The 17,194-nt window shown below is 39.5% G+C and overlaps 2 protein-coding genes across 5 annotated transcripts in view; one reads left to right on the top strand and one right to left on the bottom strand.

The window, feature by feature from the left end:
• The window catches only part of anks1aa (ankyrin repeat and sterile alpha motif domain containing 1Aa), a 66,193-nt gene extending 51,026 nt beyond the window's left edge, over positions 1–15,167 (bottom strand). For both annotated transcript variants that reach the window (XM_016675708.1, XM_007560810.2), the window contains exon 1: positions 14,338–15,167. In XM_016675708.1, the coding sequence (XP_016531194.1) occupies positions 14,338–14,513 (176 nt within the window). In that variant the 5' untranslated portion in view covers positions 14,514–15,167. The remainder of the gene's footprint in view (positions 1–14,337) is intronic.
• Positions 15,168–16,462: 1,295 nt separating this feature from the next.
• taf11 (TAF11 RNA polymerase II, TATA box binding protein (TBP)-associated factor) overlaps positions 16,463–17,194 on the top strand; it is a 3,876-nt gene continuing 3,144 nt past the window's right edge. Inside the window, exons 1-2 of one of the 3 annotated variants that reach the window (XM_007560808.2) lie at positions 16,463–16,670; positions 16,802–17,016. In XM_007560808.2, coding sequence (XP_007560870.1) covers positions 16,846–17,016 — 171 coding nt within the window. In that variant the 5' untranslated portion in view covers positions 16,463–16,670; positions 16,802–16,845. Of the gene's footprint in view, positions 17,017–17,194 lie in introns of all 3 variants that reach the window. The other 2 variants (XM_007560809.2, XM_007560807.2) reach the window with 2 other exon arrangements.

Below are 17,194 nucleotides of genomic sequence, written 5' to 3'. Positions count from 1 at the left end.
CACCTTCAAGCACATTTTTTTAAAGTGACAAAGAATGAAACAGAGCAGGGCTGCCAGCACCAGAAAACAGGAATATCAGGAAGAGATAGAAAAACTAAACACCTCCTGAGCAAGCGCTAAGATGACCTGGAGAAAAACAAGCTGGGGATATGCAAAGGCAGTGGAAAAAAAAATAAATAAATAAATAAAAAAGCATTGAAAGACCTTAAAGCTATTCATGGGGTGAAGTGTGAGGTAGCCTAGTATTAGCCCTGCACTCTCATTCATTTGCACTGAACTCAGCTGTCAGTTTTGATTGGTTTGGGCTCTTTTTTTTTTTTTCTTTAATTTGCAAAGAGCACTGCGGTGAGGAAAGAAAGAACTATGATGCAAGAAAGACGGGAGGGAAGCAGCAGAGGAGGACAGAGAGTGTAATTTAAGAAGCCAAAGGATGTCTGGCGAGACATAGTGCCAAGACGGGATGTTGAGCTCCCTGAAAGACTTCAACAAATCCTAAATAAATCATGTGACTTAGAAATCCCAGCATGAGTGAACCAAATATCTGAGCGGAGTCAGAAAAGGAAATGGAGCAAACAGAGATGGGCTTCACAGAGAATCAAACATATGTGAATATTTTTTTATTTATTTATACCATTTCATTCATATATGTAACAGAAACTATCCGAGTGATGTGGTATTTGAACAGTCCAACACAAACTGAATTAGATCTAAATCCTTACCAGCCATTGAATATTAAAACATTTCCCAAGTCCTTTCAGGGCAGAAAAACCCCTTCAAAGTCAGCTTGATAGTTTTTGCACACAAAATGTGACTTAATCCCTAAAATAATCAGTGAGTAAATGAAGCGACAAAAGTTTTCTTGGTGTCCTCACATCTCCGTGTGATTTTACTCCCCAAAGACACACACACACACACACACACACACACACACACACACACACACGCGCACACACAAACGCATAGCTCTTTTCTGTCGCACTAATGGCCGTTTTGCCCCTTTAAAATACATCTCCCACAATAGCTCGGCGAAGCAGCCTGCAATTACACAGTCAGAGCCGTCTCATTAAATAAGTGTCTTGTGTAGGGCTCTGTAGCCTGCAGAACAATGGGTCTGAGAAGAGCGCAGACACACGGGGGAAGCTCAGCTCCGCCATCCAAAACATAAGCTGTTTATTTGTTAGAGCAGGCCTTCTGGGTAACATCTCAGAAAGTCACGGGACATCAAAAGCACTGCTCAGAGGAAACACTCCACTGGGAAAATGTGATGATAGGAAGAGCAGGAGACCGAGAAACCTCTGTTAAATGTGCAACAGAGGTTTCTATGGGAGTACTCAAGGCGCTGATGCATACAGTCTTCATAACATCTGGATTTCTGGCTGACAAAGTTGTTGCAGGGAGGACAGCAGTTCTGCCTTAAATGTGGGTATGGATCTCACCAGAAGGGAAAACAGGAGACAAACAGACCTCCAGTAGCTGTCCTACATAGAAGAGTTATGTAACTACTAGGAGTAAAATCCCCCACAAATGAAAATGACCATGAGCGGGAACTAAGAAGCATCCATAAAGGGAGAATATGCCACACGTCAGACATGGGGTGGGAGGAATAACAGAAAGTTATTTGCTACATAAACACTGAGTGAGGTGTGTCATTATGATCACTAATATTTTAAATCATTTCACTTTGAAACACACACGTCTTCAGGTTTACTCTTCGTCCAAAGCTTAACTAAACCAATTCCTGAATTTACAAAACCTGCATATAACACGCATATCTTACAAAATATGATGTAAGATGACTTTTTATATATATATATTTTTTTTAAGTTCAAACATAAGTTATGTGCTTAGGTTTGAAAGATTAAAGGAAGTAGTGCTTCGGCACATTTATGACACTTGTACAAGAGCTTTGAGCAAAAAGCACTGTATTATTATTTGAACTGTTCTGCAGAATATATAAAAAAATCCTACAGTCTGGTTAGTTTAAGTTAAACCACATAACTCTGGATCGGAAACATGCAGTCAACTTACCGAGTCGCTAGATTTATGGGAAACTACTTGTGTCATTTCAAAGTGGATGCAGTGAGGACAGACATTTTTCAAAACTGAGTGGGCTGATTTCTTCCTTCATGGGAACTGATGACAGACTGGTCGGAAACTACCATTAAATTTATTTACCCACATGTTCTCAACATGCCTATGTACAACATGATGCAGTGAGGTGGTAAAACTGAAGTCAGAGTAAGGACAGAGATGTAAGAAGCCATTAAACAATTCTCTGCAATATGTTTGTGGTAAATTCAGGGAGTTCAGGAAAGATGTTCAGTTTCACCGTTTTTATAAAACGTTTGATGGACAGCACAAAAGAAAACCTGATTTGCTTTCAGTTTTTAATATGGTAAAAAGCTTAAAAGGTGTACCCCGATAACCAGCATAACCCCAACTCTTTCCATCTATTATTTTGTTAAATATTTGGTAGATTCAAGTTTAGACTTTTGATCAGCTTTCTAGGCTAAAATAAGCTTCCTCTTCTATTGTGGGAGGTGTAACAACGAACAGCTTGCAAAACTGCTCTAAAAACCAAACACTCAGCAATGAGCAAAGATCATCAAGGTCAAATATTTATCATGCATTTTTGGTCATCCTCATCAAAGCTAAAAAAAAAAAAATAAAAGGGACTTTTAAAAAGAAAGTTTACTCAATGTTACAAACATTGACACACATCTGCCTCATGACCAAAAAGGAGCGCAGCACAGCGCATCACGAGGCACGTTATGATGCTGGCAACATATCACATTTCTACTCAGGACCATGGCTGTTCATTAATCCCATCTGAACTGCTGCCATGCAGAGCAAGTGAACGTTTCATTACATTTCCTTACAGTCAAAGTCTTCCTGCTTGCTATTAAGACAGCTGCCAGCAGCAGCGGCTTTAAAAGCTGCAAAAGTGTTTCGTCCTTCGAGCATTTTGGCAGCATGGCACTCAAGGGCATGAGTCAGACTGGTGCTCCACAATCCACTTCATCCTCTTACTACGGCTCAAAACCAACCTCACCGAGAGATGGAGCTTAGGTCCACAGCGGAGGTAATGGGCAAAACAGAGTTGATTTGGTTGGAGAGGGGGTCGGGGGGGCACATTCATGGGAACTGGCTGAGGAATTCCTGTTTGAAAAGCTGAGCTAATCCTTAATTTGCCTGTGGGGATATCAGTGGGATGAAGCTGGAGTTTGCAAGACATTCATGGGGGTTAAAATCTGCGTTTTTATTTTTTTTACAAATCCTGATCACTGTGGCTGGAGGAATAAAAAAACAAAACAAAAAAACCCATAAGTGCACCTCAGTTAATTGGAATACAATTATTTAATGTCAATTTAACATTTCAACTGCTCTCCAAGTGTCCAGGTAAATCAGCATGATACAGTCAATACAGGTGAACATAGCAAAATAAAATATGAGTGAAAAATATATTTATTTTAACAATTCTCTTCAAAACCTAAAAGATATACCATATCTTTGCTACACAGATGGTGCTATCAGTTAATTTTAGATAATTGTGGCTTAATAAAATTTTATTTATTTTAATTAGAAAAAAAAAAATAGAATATTGCATTAGCTTTGCCATCCCTGGTGCTTTTTTCCCTCCAGACAACTTTCCACTCATATGCCTGGAAATAGAAATCTGAAGAGTCAGCTTCTTAAAAAAACAGTTTTCATGGCTTAACTTCCTTATGGAGGAATTCAGTGAGAGTCTAGTAGACAACTGTCAAGTCAGCAAACTTGTCTATGACTGTGTAGGTCATAACAATAACATTTCTGCATTAAAAATCTCATTTTTTTATCTTTTGTTCAGTGTACTATAAAAATGCTATATAAAAACTAATTTTATTTTCATTTACTGTAGGCCACAATCACCAACCTTAACCAAATTAAACACTTGAATCTGTGCATAATGAATCTATATCTGAATTTAATTACTGTGACATTTCAATTTATTGAGATACACCTGCATGTTCTGCCTATTTCAGTTTACACATTAGCTACAAAGGCTGTAAATGAACAACATTCAGAAATGATGCTGGCGTGTGTGAGCTGGGTTCAATGTTTAAGCAACACCAAACTTAAAAATGCAGTACGTTCATTTGTGCTTCAATACATAAAATATAGGTCATGCATAACCAGTCGGTCATGCATATTTATTGAGTTTGCTTAGATGAAAAAGTAAACAGAAAATAAAGAGGAAATTCAGTCAGCTAATTAATAATGCAAAAAAAAAAAAAAATCCACATCAGCCAAAAGCTAAAACAAACAACTAAATGTTGATTTATGGACTCCTAGGAGGGAAGGAATGGCTAAATAAATTCAGCAGTCCCTTAAAACACAGAAGAACCCAGGTGAGTGCGGACCCCACGTCATAAACAGCTTTATCCGTCAGTCTAGCAGTGTGACCACACTGCCAGGAACCGGTCCGCCCCGGGGCAGCGAGCCCAGCAGAGACGACTGGCTCATGTCAGCCACCGTTGGGGAAATTGGCTTAATTATGCATAGTGTTGGCAGCTGCTGGAACCAGATGCCCCGCTGCCAAGCAGTCAACCTGAGCATCTTCATCTCAGCTCAGACTGAAGCACCTGCCAGAAGTCTCCATTTCTGATGAGCGCAGGACAAAACACTGCAGCAAAGAGCAACGCGCTGCAGACCAAAACACATATCTGGATCGCAGGTGAGAGTTATGAACATGTTTAAACAGGAAAATCGACCAGAAGTCAGAGAAATGAAGAAGTGAAATTTGACTAACATCAAAAAAAAAAATAATCAGATGAGCGCAATATTTTTTTTTCCCACAAACTAAAGACCCATGACTGTATTTTAATATTTAAATTTATGACAGCCTGCACTGAACATATACCAAACAAATGGTTCTAATGAGATTATTCTCATCATGTGGTTAATGACCAGGCATCTCTCTCTCTGGGAGAAACTGGGAGAGCTCTTAATTATTACCATAAAGCAAGAGTAAGACGACAGGCATATGTGTCTGTTACTACTGTTACTAGGACTGATAAAAACATTGTAAAGGTTTTTGGTAAATTAGGTAAATAGGTCAATTTAAGCATTCCTAACTTTGCTCTGTTTTAATTGAAAGGAAATAGTAAAAATGACAAAAGAAAACTGAACTCTTTAGATTTGTCCGAGTTGGAAAAGTTTCCCTTGATCCACTCTGACTGGTAATCAACAGGCACAACCCTGAAAAAGCTCTTTTTTTCTTTTTTTTTCTGTTCATAAAATGAGCTATACGGGAAACCCACACATTACTGTAAATACTTTGCTGTGAGTTTAGTAAAAATCAGATAAAGGTTAGGGGCATGTGTTTTGATGCATAAATAGAGATAATCTTATAATCTCTTCATCGCCTGTTGATTTCAAAGTTACTACCTACATCACTGAACTTCAAGCACATTTTTTTCCCCTCTTTTTATGTGTTTTGATAGCCGTTTAAAAAAAAATATGTGTACCAAGAAAAGCTTGATGGGTGGATTTCTACTGAAATCCAGCAATAAATCACAAACTACATAGTTTGTGGGGAGTTTCAAGTCAAGTCTTGGAGAATATAATCTTCATGACATTTCTGTTTTCACTTTCTATTACTGTTAATTAGGTAAGTGTATTTAATAATGGCTTAATTTTAAGTCCTAGCCAGTAGAACTGATTTTAAACTGCCAAGAGATTAACAATAAGCAAAACAGTTTTAACAAGGGGTCATTCCTAGAATGTATTTGAATATCATGTAGTAGCTCTGTTTTTCTTTTAGGCTTTAAAATTATAAAGCAACTTTTTAACAAGGTAGGAAATCTCCACAAGGTGACATGAATCATCAAAATGCTTGAGTGACAGATTCAGCTTGCACTGAGTGTACTTTACACCTCCTGGTCAATTTGGCGAAATCTCCTCTGTGATTTTGGTGATGAATTTTAACCAATCGGCCTGCTGCGGGAAGCCAAAAGCTCTCCTACTGACCACATTTGTTCCATTGTGGCTAAAAAGGGGCAAAACAATATAAAAATAAGCACCAGCAACTCAGTTCAAATCCTGATTGAGTCCTCACAACTCATAACTTCACAATGAGTATTTCACAGGGCATCTGTTTTGCAGCAGGAGGTGTGAAAGAGCTGCATAAGCTTTGGAAACGGCACGCAGCAGAGCAGTCTAACAGTGTTTAACAGGATCAACGTGATTTCCAGAATGAAAAAAGCTGGAGAAAACTCATAAAAATGGATTATAAGGGGGAAAAAAAGAAGAAAATAGCCACTAAAATACAATGAAAGGATATGAAAACAACGTCTTTCAGCAATCCTACAGTTATCTTAGCTGCTTCAAAGGAACTTAGACCAGCTTCAATAGGAAATCTCATTTTCGTTTTGACAGAAACCCTCTTTTCTGCCAAACCTTTCATTTCAGCTCAATTCAGCAGCTTTTTTTTTTTTTAGTTATGTTGACAACTCTGTTTTAAAACCAGAACTGCTGTGTTCTGGTCTGCATAGCTTGACTATTTTTGTTAAAAGCTCAGCTAGTTTATCATATTCATCAGCAAAGTCAATCTTTAAAGAAGCATTCTAAAAAGCTATTTTTGTGGCAATGAAACTGATCCTCCACAGACTAAATGCGCCCTTTAATGTTGAAATTAAAGTGAGGGTTATTCCCTTTTTTTTTTTTTTTTCTTCCTCACCTGGTCAACAGCAAAGCAAAAGCGGGGCTATGATAAAAAAAACATGTAACATTTGCTTTCTGGGTGGACAGCTCCATGTGTAACATGTTCAAAGTCTGAAGGTAGAGCAGAGGTTGGCCTCCACTCAGCAGGCGGGCAAGAGGGTGGGAAAGACGTAGACGCCAGATGGGTGAGAAAACATCTAAGCTGCTGGATGTAAACAGTCAGAAGACGCATGTTGACGTGCGCAGGTCGGAAATGAGCTGCGAGACACTTCTCACTGCGGACTGTTGCGTTGCCTTTTGCTCTTGTTATCTAATGCGTAAAGGTCTAGAGAAATCTACTCAATAGTCAGAACAAGGCATGTTCTGCAATACTTCCCTTAGCTTTCAGCTGTAAAACAGGAACCATAGAAAGCTAGAAATATAAAACCGGACTTTCTGCTGAAAGCTACAGAACTGACAAAACTGTTTAAGTGCTAAGATTAAACTTTTGCCGAAGCCCCCCCACCACTCTTTTTTTTTTTTTTTTAAACCAACAACCCTTCGAGGCACTGTCACAAGATTATTTTCTTCTCTTCCATTAAACTTCAAAGGAGCTTCCTCTCCACTACTAACTAATCTCCCAAACTCTGACCCACTTGGATGAAGGCTATTTTTAGTCCACCACCATGAAGAGGGCTTGAGACTGAATTAAGAGGACACTGTATTTGTCACACACACACACACACAAAAACACACACACACACACATTTGTGGAATCCATCACTGCTAGGCGCCATTCTGCATGGCTTCTGTGACTAAACAAACACAACACTCAGAGGAGAATATCCCAAACTCAGATGCTCTTGGAATGCTAACATTGTGGTGTTACATTTCCCAGCACTGCTCCCTCCTACTAATGTCTGTTTCAGTTCAGAGGTCAACAAATGATGTGCTGTGACCACTGTGGGTGCATCTGCCCGGACAGCAGGAGATGATCTGATGGAGCTTTTCCTGGAATGCAAGTGGTACAAACTGCCTTGTCAACACTTAAAGTTCCAGTGCAGGAAAGTTTGGGGGGTTTTTTTTCTGGGAAGCAGTGAGGTTTTCCAGGATTATTCTTTAACCCGCGTTGTTTTCACTGCAGGATCCAAATCAGGGAGAAATTTACCCCAGAAATAAAACCTTTAAGGATGCACACTGAAATAAGTGGTGAGCTTTTTTTCTTTCTTTCTGTTTTAAGTTGTTTTAATGTAATTTGTCGCGATACAGTAAACAAATAACACACAGTGTGTTTGCTTGCCTGAGTGCAGTGGAAATTACTTGATCTACAAAAGGTGGGAAAGAGGATTAACCAATTAACATCTACACATACAAGTATAGAGATATATTACTATTTCTTAGCTGCTCCATGCTTGATTGTGTCTCTGATGTGCATGTGTGCATAATATCTACAAGCACAGAGGTGCACACGTACTAGGGGTACCAATAAATCAGCCCAATTTCCTCGTTTTCTGTATTTACATGTGAAACTGATCTTATCTACCTCGACAAAGGCCTAAAAATCATTTCCAGTTCCCTTTTGTTTTACAATGATAGAGGGCTGATTGACCCACCCGCTCACCAGGTCTCATCTGCACATTTAACAAAAGTGCTAACTAATGACATTACCACTGTATTTAGCGACTTTTTGCACAAAAAAATAAAATGATAAATTGGTATCTTCCAAGATCGGAATCAGTCAGGTTTTTTAAAGATCGGCAATCAGCCAGAAAATTGGAATCCGTGCACGCCTAACACATGCAAGTCAGCACACTTGAATGTGTGCACAAAAGTGGAGGAAGGAATGTTCTGCATCTCCTCAGCGAGCCTATCCCCTCGACACGCATCAGTCCCACACTGCAATATCACATGCAACCAGACATCTTCAAAAAAACAGAATCCTGTGGGATAGTTTCTTTTTGGCGATAAAAGGACACCAGCAAATATTCTCAAAGTTGATAGAGCGGCTATTCCTGGTGTGAGCAGGAAACTGCGGATGAAATAGGATGCTCTGGAGGTGTGCCCAAAGCCCTAAAAATGCGAACCACTCCTCAATATAGTCACTTTTTTTTAAAAGCAGAATGTCAAAAAAAAACTGGATGGAAGAAATTATTTAACAGCTCTTTCACAAAGTCTCTAAAAGAGCTGCAAAAGCAAATCAAAAAAAGGCTCTTCCTTTTTCACTCAAAGATTCCCTCTCCCAAATAAATAGCTACGCTCCTCTTAATAGGTGGTCCAGTTCTGATCAACTGGCTGACAGGTCAATTTTCATTTCCCTTAAATTAGAAAGCATACAAAAGTCTCAGAATGGTTTTCTGGGCCTGATATGAATATTAAAAGCACCATCCTGTGGCTTGTCAGTAGGACAAAGAACACGGCTGTGAAGCGGAGAAGAAAGTTCTCATCTGGCTAAACTGTTGGAGTGTCCGTCCAGGACTCCATGCATTCCTCTGTTAATTTCTCCTCAGTGGGCAGCCGCTCTCCCTGCCAGGGACTTGTCTCACCTCCGGTGTAACAGCAGCAGCTGTCCGAGTTAGGACAATCCAGGCCAGGGAGTGCAAGTGGAAAAAGAAAATCTTAACAAAAAACATCCAAAATACAGGATTATGTAACAGAAAATGAAGTAGATATGGGGCTTTACAAAATAATTTTTCATTGTTTTTTTTTTGTTACAAGTATACTTTACTAGGATACTTTTCGTAAGAGACTAACAGAAAGAAATGCCTGATAGATAAGTGGAAGGAAAATCATTTTGGACAGACATGAATAAAACCCAGTGCATCCACTTAGTGAAGACAGCTCACCCACGTGTGGCTTAATGTCTGTAAACAGAACGGCAAACGCACCAAGACCTGGATGTCCAGACCAAACTGAACCTTTTTGTTGTACATGAAAGATGCTACGTGTGGTGAAACGCTAACACTGCAGCATCGTGCTGTGGGGACGATGAATGGAGCTAAATACAGGACAATCTTTGGAGGCAGTTGAAACCTAAATTCATTTGTGAATCTTTAGAAAGACTTGAAAATAAATATTCACAGGCAATTTCCCTTCAACATGACTGAGTTTGAGCTCAGTCATGCTGAAGGGACATGACTGAGCTACTTTGCACAGAGCGGACACACTTCTCAGTTTCTACATGTGCAGCTCTGGTGTAAACACGACCCAAAAGACTCGCAGCTGCCGTTGCAGCTAAAGACCATTCTGCAACGACTCAAGAGGGCTGATTGCAAATGGATTTCACACAACATTTAAAAACCACGTATCATTTTCTTTCCGCTTCACAACTATGCACTGCTTTGTTTAGGTCTTTCCCATGCAGTACCAGCACAGTACATTCACGTGTGTTGCTGCAATGTGACCGAATGTGGATAAGTTCACGGGATATTGATACCGCACATTTGAGAACACGTCCCAGCTTCCCTAATTGATGAAGTCCTGCTTAGAAGTCGGTGTGAAAAATGCCGGAGGTCAGTGTCTACCTCATGGCAACGCCTGGGACACATTCTCCTGGGAAAGCAGGCATTCCGCAGAGCAGAGCTGCACAACGGCCTGGTTACAAAAACACTGCAAGCCCCAACATGTGGCCCATTCCATGCGAAGAACGCCAGAAATCTGGTGGAAACACACACACACACACACACACCCTGGAAGAGCAGCACTGAAGTCAAGTGGATCATGCAACAAAACTCGAGGATAGCTCTGCCCAGTAAACATGCCACGGCTGCTGACAAACTTCTCTGCAAACAGGTTCTCAGAACCAGAAACTAGTCCATAAAAACAATGCGACTTGCAACTTTATACACATTAGGAAGCTTCGGTGTGCGTCACAGCAACAGAAGTTTCAACAGTACATCTATTTTTTTTTTGTTTTGTTTTTTTTTGTTTGCATGAGGGCATTAAAGCGAGCGTGATCTGAGATTTACCAAAAACAACAGCCTTGGACTGAGATTAAATCAGCTCTGACAAGATTACCAGCCTACACTTCCCTAACAAAGGATGATGAATAGGTCACAAATACATTTTGATGAATGAAACAACAAACACACCAAAGCCACAACCTGGACTACCAGGCAATTCACTTGCAGACCAGGGTATTGACATTTTCATCGTGCAGGCCAAATCAAATGTCATGCATGGGAGCTACGATCCCACAGGCTCCCCTGTGGTCAGTACTCCTCACATGCCCAATAAGCTCATGTGTCCACAAGCAACAAGCTTTCAACCAGGGGTTTATTCACTTCCTGCATGGCCTGGCCAATTATGTCCCATAGTTCCCATTGCCAAACATTGATTGCTCAAGACAGAGTAGATGACACAATGGGCTCTCCGGTCCGCCCACAGATCAGAGAGTGAAAGATGGAGCCGGCCCTGACTGCATGACATTTCTGAAATGGATTTCGGATTAAAAGAGTTTAATGCAATTACCCTAAGTATGCTGCGCAGCCTGCGCTGAGTAACACATTGATGCAGCACGAGGAAGTTCACTTCAACACTTCGGGCTTAGACAAAAGCTGCCCTGGCATTCAGATCCCAAACAACTGTTTATGTTTTAAGTGACAAACATTCAAGACAGGAAAGGCGTGGCCACGTCACCATGCAAAGGTGTTTTCCTTCACATTTTGTCACATTGTAACCACAAACCTGAGTATATTTAATATGAATTATAAGTGATTACTAAGAGAGTAGTGGATAAGTGAATTTCAGGAAAATTGTATGAGATTTTCAAAACGTTTTTTTTAAATGAACATTTGAAAATATGGCCTCCAAACAAACTCCAGTAGGGCTGAAGCGGTTAATCAGATTAATTGTGATGAATCGATCAACAAAATAATTCTCAACTAATTCAGTAATCAATTCATCATCAACTGGGCTACAGACTCCAAAACAAGACCATTTGCTAAAAGAACATAGAGACCAGTAATTAAGCCAAAACTGCAAAAATATTTTGCATGCAAGATAAAAAAAAAAAAAAATTTTAAAAATAAAAAACTTTGTAAACTGTTCTATCCAAAACTCCTCCAGTGGCACACTTTTAGTTTCACCCAGTCTAAATTCTGTAAAATAAAAAAAATAACAAAATCCTGTTAAGTATATTTTGCTATCTAACTATTAATCAGTGAATCAGGAAAAATAGCTAAAATCAGCCCCGCTTTACATTAATGTTAAGTTAAGCAGAAAGGGCTGAACTTTGCATATGTTGATGTTAAAAGTATTTTCTTAACTGCAGATGCAAACTTTCCTGCAAATGATCAAGTGTTCACCATGCTATAGCATTTTAGGCAATAAAACATTCATTTTCTTATTTCAAAATGTAATTATTTGTTTATGTGCATCTTTTCATGTACTTTTAATACTGCATAAAACGTGCAAAATGTGCAAATCTGTTATCAGATTAACTGATTACTCGTCAGAATAATTGTTTGCTAAAGTAATCATTGATTGTGGCCCTAAACTCCAGTACAACTAATTTCCATTGAAAACTATCTAATCAGAGAACAGAGTCCACCTGTGTGAACATTAGCGAACATGTGGCATTAAGTCAGGGATAAAGCCGTAGAAACGCTTAAAGATTAGGCTATAAAACAATATTCTTCATCCAGCCATTAACAAAAAAAAATGGAAAGAAAATGGCACAAAAATGAAAAGCTCCCAGGACATGGCCGTGCACCTAAACCGACAGTCCGCTTTGTTGAGTTGATGGGAAAAGAAAAGATGCTAACACAGAGCAAACTTGGACGGAAACCCGTTAAGACGCTGCAGAAGTCTTATTCCTGGGCTGAAGGTCGACAACAGTCCTAAACATACAAACAAAGCTACAATGAAATGACTTGGATCAAAACACATAGACGGATTTCAATGCTTCACACAAAGTCCAGAATAGAATCAAACTGGGAGTCTGTGGCAAAAGACTAAAAATTCATTTTCTTGCCACTTGACAATTATGCACTGCTTTGCGCTGATCTGTAAGATAAAATATTACAGACTTTTGCTAGATGTTAGGTAGCATCTTCCTACATGCTCTTTAAGTTATTCATGCCAAAAAGCAGGTATAAATAATTATGAGGAGACTTCAAGCAGTTGTTCACCAAGTTGATTCTTATGAGTTTATCCGCAGGACAAATTGAAACTGCCTCCATCACATCTGCTGCCAGTCCCTTTGTTGTTGTTTTTCTTGCTCTTTAACACAAACATGTGCCAAAGTAATACATTAAATATGGTTGCAATTTTTTTTTTTTAGGTTAAATCCTCTCCTCCCCTGTCCAAATCCACACAGCAGGGTGTGCACAGGCAGCACATGGACTAATGGAAGATAAATGACTCAACAGTTAAGGTAAACCTCTCTTACCAAGCATAGCAAGTCTTTTGGATGTGAAAACCCACATCACACGTAGATATTTCGCTGGAGACTTCTCATGCTGCCCACAGCTAAACCAAACGTTTTCAGAGCTTACACCCACAAGCTCTAGAATAAAAGTTTCCAGAAGGTTGACTAAATCTGATATGATAACTATATTTGTATTCCACCTTCATTAGCCCGGTTCAAGTCTAGACTGTGCGTAAGCAATTAATTGCACATCAATGCCTAAGAGATTAGAAAAACTATGTAATTGTGTTTTTGTATCAATATAAAGTATTCATAATACTTTTTGTCACGTTACAACCATAAACATCAAAGTAATTTGAGGGGATCTCAGGATGATACACCAACAAAAAGGACATGAAGAGTAAATGGGCCTTGTTTTTCTACGTTTCCATGTTGTTTTGAAGTCTTTAACAGGTTTTCTTACAGAACATCCCTGTACTATATCTTCCCCTCAACTCTGATTAGTTTCCTTGTCTCTGCTGAAGTAAACCTCCCAAAATCTGCTTCTTGGCCAAGACTGTGCGCACAAGCAAGGGATTTGACTTTGGTTTTCAATGTGCCCAGAATGTGTGGGGTGTGCAGAGATGTCAGCTGCCCTTTTCCTGACCCTAACCTGTACAGGTCCTGAACAGAGTGAAGGTCAGCCTTGATTATCCTTCCTGCAGACCTAACTGGACTTATTAGGACCCAATAGAAATTCTTATGCTGCTCTTTTTCTTCCCACAACTTGACCTTTTGACATGCTCTCCCACCTGAGCTACAGATCTCCCAGTGTTACTAGTAATTAACTTGAAAACAAAGGTAGTCTATGTTTGAAGAAATTAGCACTTGGTTGATTTATAACAGTAAAAAAAAAAGGCTGAATACAAACAAAATGTTCATTTGGAAAACATTTTTGAAAACCATGCAACATTCTTCTTCCACTTCATATGTATGTGCTACTATTGGATGACTTATTACGAGCCAATAAACCAAACTGAGGTATGAGGTTGTAACGCGACAAAATGTTTACTTTTGCAATGCACTGTGTGCATACAACAGTAGACGGACAAAAGCAAAGCTCTAACAAAGAGGCATGCCACAGCTTCGTTCCAGCACAGGTTCAGGTTGGGTTTGCTTTGATGAATAAAAAAAAGATAACCGATTAACTAAGCAAGCATATCTGAAGTGCTAACAGTGGAATGATAAGACAGTGTTTTGACAGGAACGGTGCCGGTGGCTGCCTCCCCTTCAGTCATCCCACAGCCTACCTGAGCAGACTGGAGAGCGGATGGGAGGAAGCTCCGTGGCTGCTCCCGCTGCTGTTGCCGCTTCCTGCGCTCCCCGACGATCCGCCTGCGGATTGTCGCTTCCCGGGTAAAAGCTTCTCCACCGCGGCCAGATTCCCCGTGCGCGCCGCGTCCAGAAGCTCCTGCTCCTTCCCCATCGCTAATCCCAGGGAAAAAACAGGAGGCGCTGGGAAAAGAACGGGGAAGACAGAGGGATAGGGAGAGGGGGGTTGGTTGTAGGGAATGAAATTTCTCTGCGACCCTCTCTTTCTTTCTCCCAGCCCTCAAGTTATTCCTCAGAGCTGCAAATGTGGCGAGGAAACAAAAGCTTCCCCCCGGCCGCCCTGCTGGATCCTTCTGTCCCGATCCACGACTGCGCTGGCGCTCAAGAGGGGGAAAAGTTTCGTTCAGCCGCACGGCACCATTATCGAGCAAACTTCCTCTGACCAGTCTTCCGAGCGTCGTCCGTCACTTCCTCGAAACTACCCTTTCTTTCTTCATCTCCAATGAAACACTTCAGACGCTCACGGATGCCGCACCAGCCACCGCCGCCCCTCGCTGCTTTATATACAATAGGGATGATAAAAGAAAGATGGCGCCCGCTGTGACTCTACGCCAGGAAACGTTAGGTCCCATACGACTCACTGCATGGGATTGTTCCCATCCAGTAAGTTGTAGATCTGCCTTTTCGTGTGACCCGTTGTGGCAAGAGCAAATTTCCAAACCTAACAATGAGCTTTATCAGTCCTGTCGTTATTGTTAGGAGACTTATCACACTAAACAAAATGTAAATAATTTAAATAACAATTGAAATTAGTGTTTTTTTTTAAATAACAATAAAGTTACCAAAACAACAGTAGTCATAGAAATAAGAAGAAAATTGTTTATGTATTGCTATATTCCTATTCGGTCAGTGTTCATAAGGATATAAATTTAAGCTGCAATATAGTGTTAGCATATTTACTAGTAGTATCAGCAATCATGTTCTGACAGTGAGCAAGATGCTGCTTCCTGGTATCATATGGAAGGAAATAAAATTTTCCCCACGATGAAAACATATGTAAATAAGCATGATAGCTACTCTTAAATAGATAGAAAACTTGTATAGAACATAGGTAGATTATTTAATATCTAATTAATAAATTATAATGTCCATTTTCAAACTTCTCTGTCAGGTTTTGGGTCATATTTTATGTAAGCAAATTCCTGCAATGTGCTCATCGTGTCTTGCAAAAAACATTAAAAACAACTTATTCTATTCAGAGATAATAGAATGACCCATTTATGCCCATGCTCTTATCATAGCCATTGAGACTTTGTATTTACCCACATTATATTAAATGTTGTACAAATTAGCATTAGTACAATGAAGTTTGAAAACAAACAAGAAGTCACACTTAAATGTTATGTGTGTCTGTGTCTCATACATTTTTAGTTAAAATCTGTTCTTTGTTCTGTGAAGCTAATCAAAGTATGTAGATTATTCAGAAATGTTATTCAAGTAAGAGTAGTGGTACTTCATAAAAGTATTACTCAAGTAAAAGATGCAGTAAAACTATTCCTAAGTGTTTTTTTTTTTGTTTTTTTTCAAAAGTTACTCAAGTTAATGTAACTGAGTAAATATAACTAGATACTACCCAGCGCTGTCTAGGTACACTTTTTCTTCTTTTGTGGTAAGTTTGCCCTTACTGTACAGTCTGTTATGTGTCTCTTACAGTTTGTTATTTTCTTACATTTTATATCTCAGTTTAAATACATACTGCCATTTACCTGAAAATTGCTCCTGGTACTTCTGAATTTCCCCACCGTGGGACAATAAATAATATTTCTATTGTATTCTATTGTATTCTAATAACACAGAGAAATGTAATTTTCATGATGAAGAGATTCATGAAAATGTTATGCTGGTTTTGTATGAAGTATACCTACTGAGAGGGGAAGAACAGGATGTTTCTTCAAGTTTTGGTGGGAGTTTTTGAAATCCAAAAATAAAACGTGTTTCTACACACAAATACCCCCAATATTTTATTTCTTTCGTTAACGGAGAAAGAAAGTGACACTCCAATCCGCGTGGTGGCGGTAATGCACCCAGTCCGTAGTTAATAAACACCATTTCACTGAAATAAAGCTAAGAGGAAGAGCATTAGCAGGCGGTAGCTGAGAACTTGCACAATCTTGCTACAGTTTGTTACTTTTAATGTGGTCGTTATTTCACACCTGATTTAACAAATTGTGTTTTTCTGCATCAAAGCAGCGTTTTTTTTAGTCAAGTGTTAGAATCAACTATCTTACGACACCTTGTTCGACAGCTAACGGTTAGCTCATTGACTAGCTTTTAAGCAAATGTTTCCCAGACCAAGTTCTGTTTGAGCGTTTTTATCTTAGATAATAATAATAAAAAAAGCTACAGGTTCATTTTATCAGTGCTTTGCCTCCTCTGTATCAGTGTAGGCTGTAAAGAGCAGCTGTGTTGGAAGAATCTGAGGAGTTATGGCGGACCCTGCACGGATAAAAACAGAAGGTTCACTTGAAAAAGAGGGCTTTATCAACGAGGAGAGCCCGAAGACAGAACATGAGCCCGTTCCGGAGACTTCTGCAGAGATGTCTGCAGATGACAACAAAGAGCTGTCTACGCAGGATCATCTCAAAGATTTGAAGACTGTAAGTTACTTAAGTTTTTAAAAAGTTTCTAAAACGTCAACAAGTCAAGTAGCAGTAAATCATACTTTACATAGTGATGAACCAAAGTGATTTCAATGAGATCCCTGACAGAAAAGGTGCAGAGATGAATTGAGAGGTTTATGTCGAATCCCACATAAAAGAGGCAGATGATAAATAT

This window comes from Poecilia formosa, unplaced genomic scaffold (assembly GCF_000485575.1).
Source record: "Poecilia formosa unplaced genomic scaffold, Poecilia_formosa-5.1.2 Scaffold120, whole genome shotgun sequence".
NCBI lineage: Eukaryota > Metazoa > Chordata > Actinopteri > Cyprinodontiformes > Poeciliidae > Poecilia > Poecilia formosa.
Note: the sequence above shows the minus strand (reverse complement) of the source record. Positions and strands in the feature narration are given on the sequence as shown.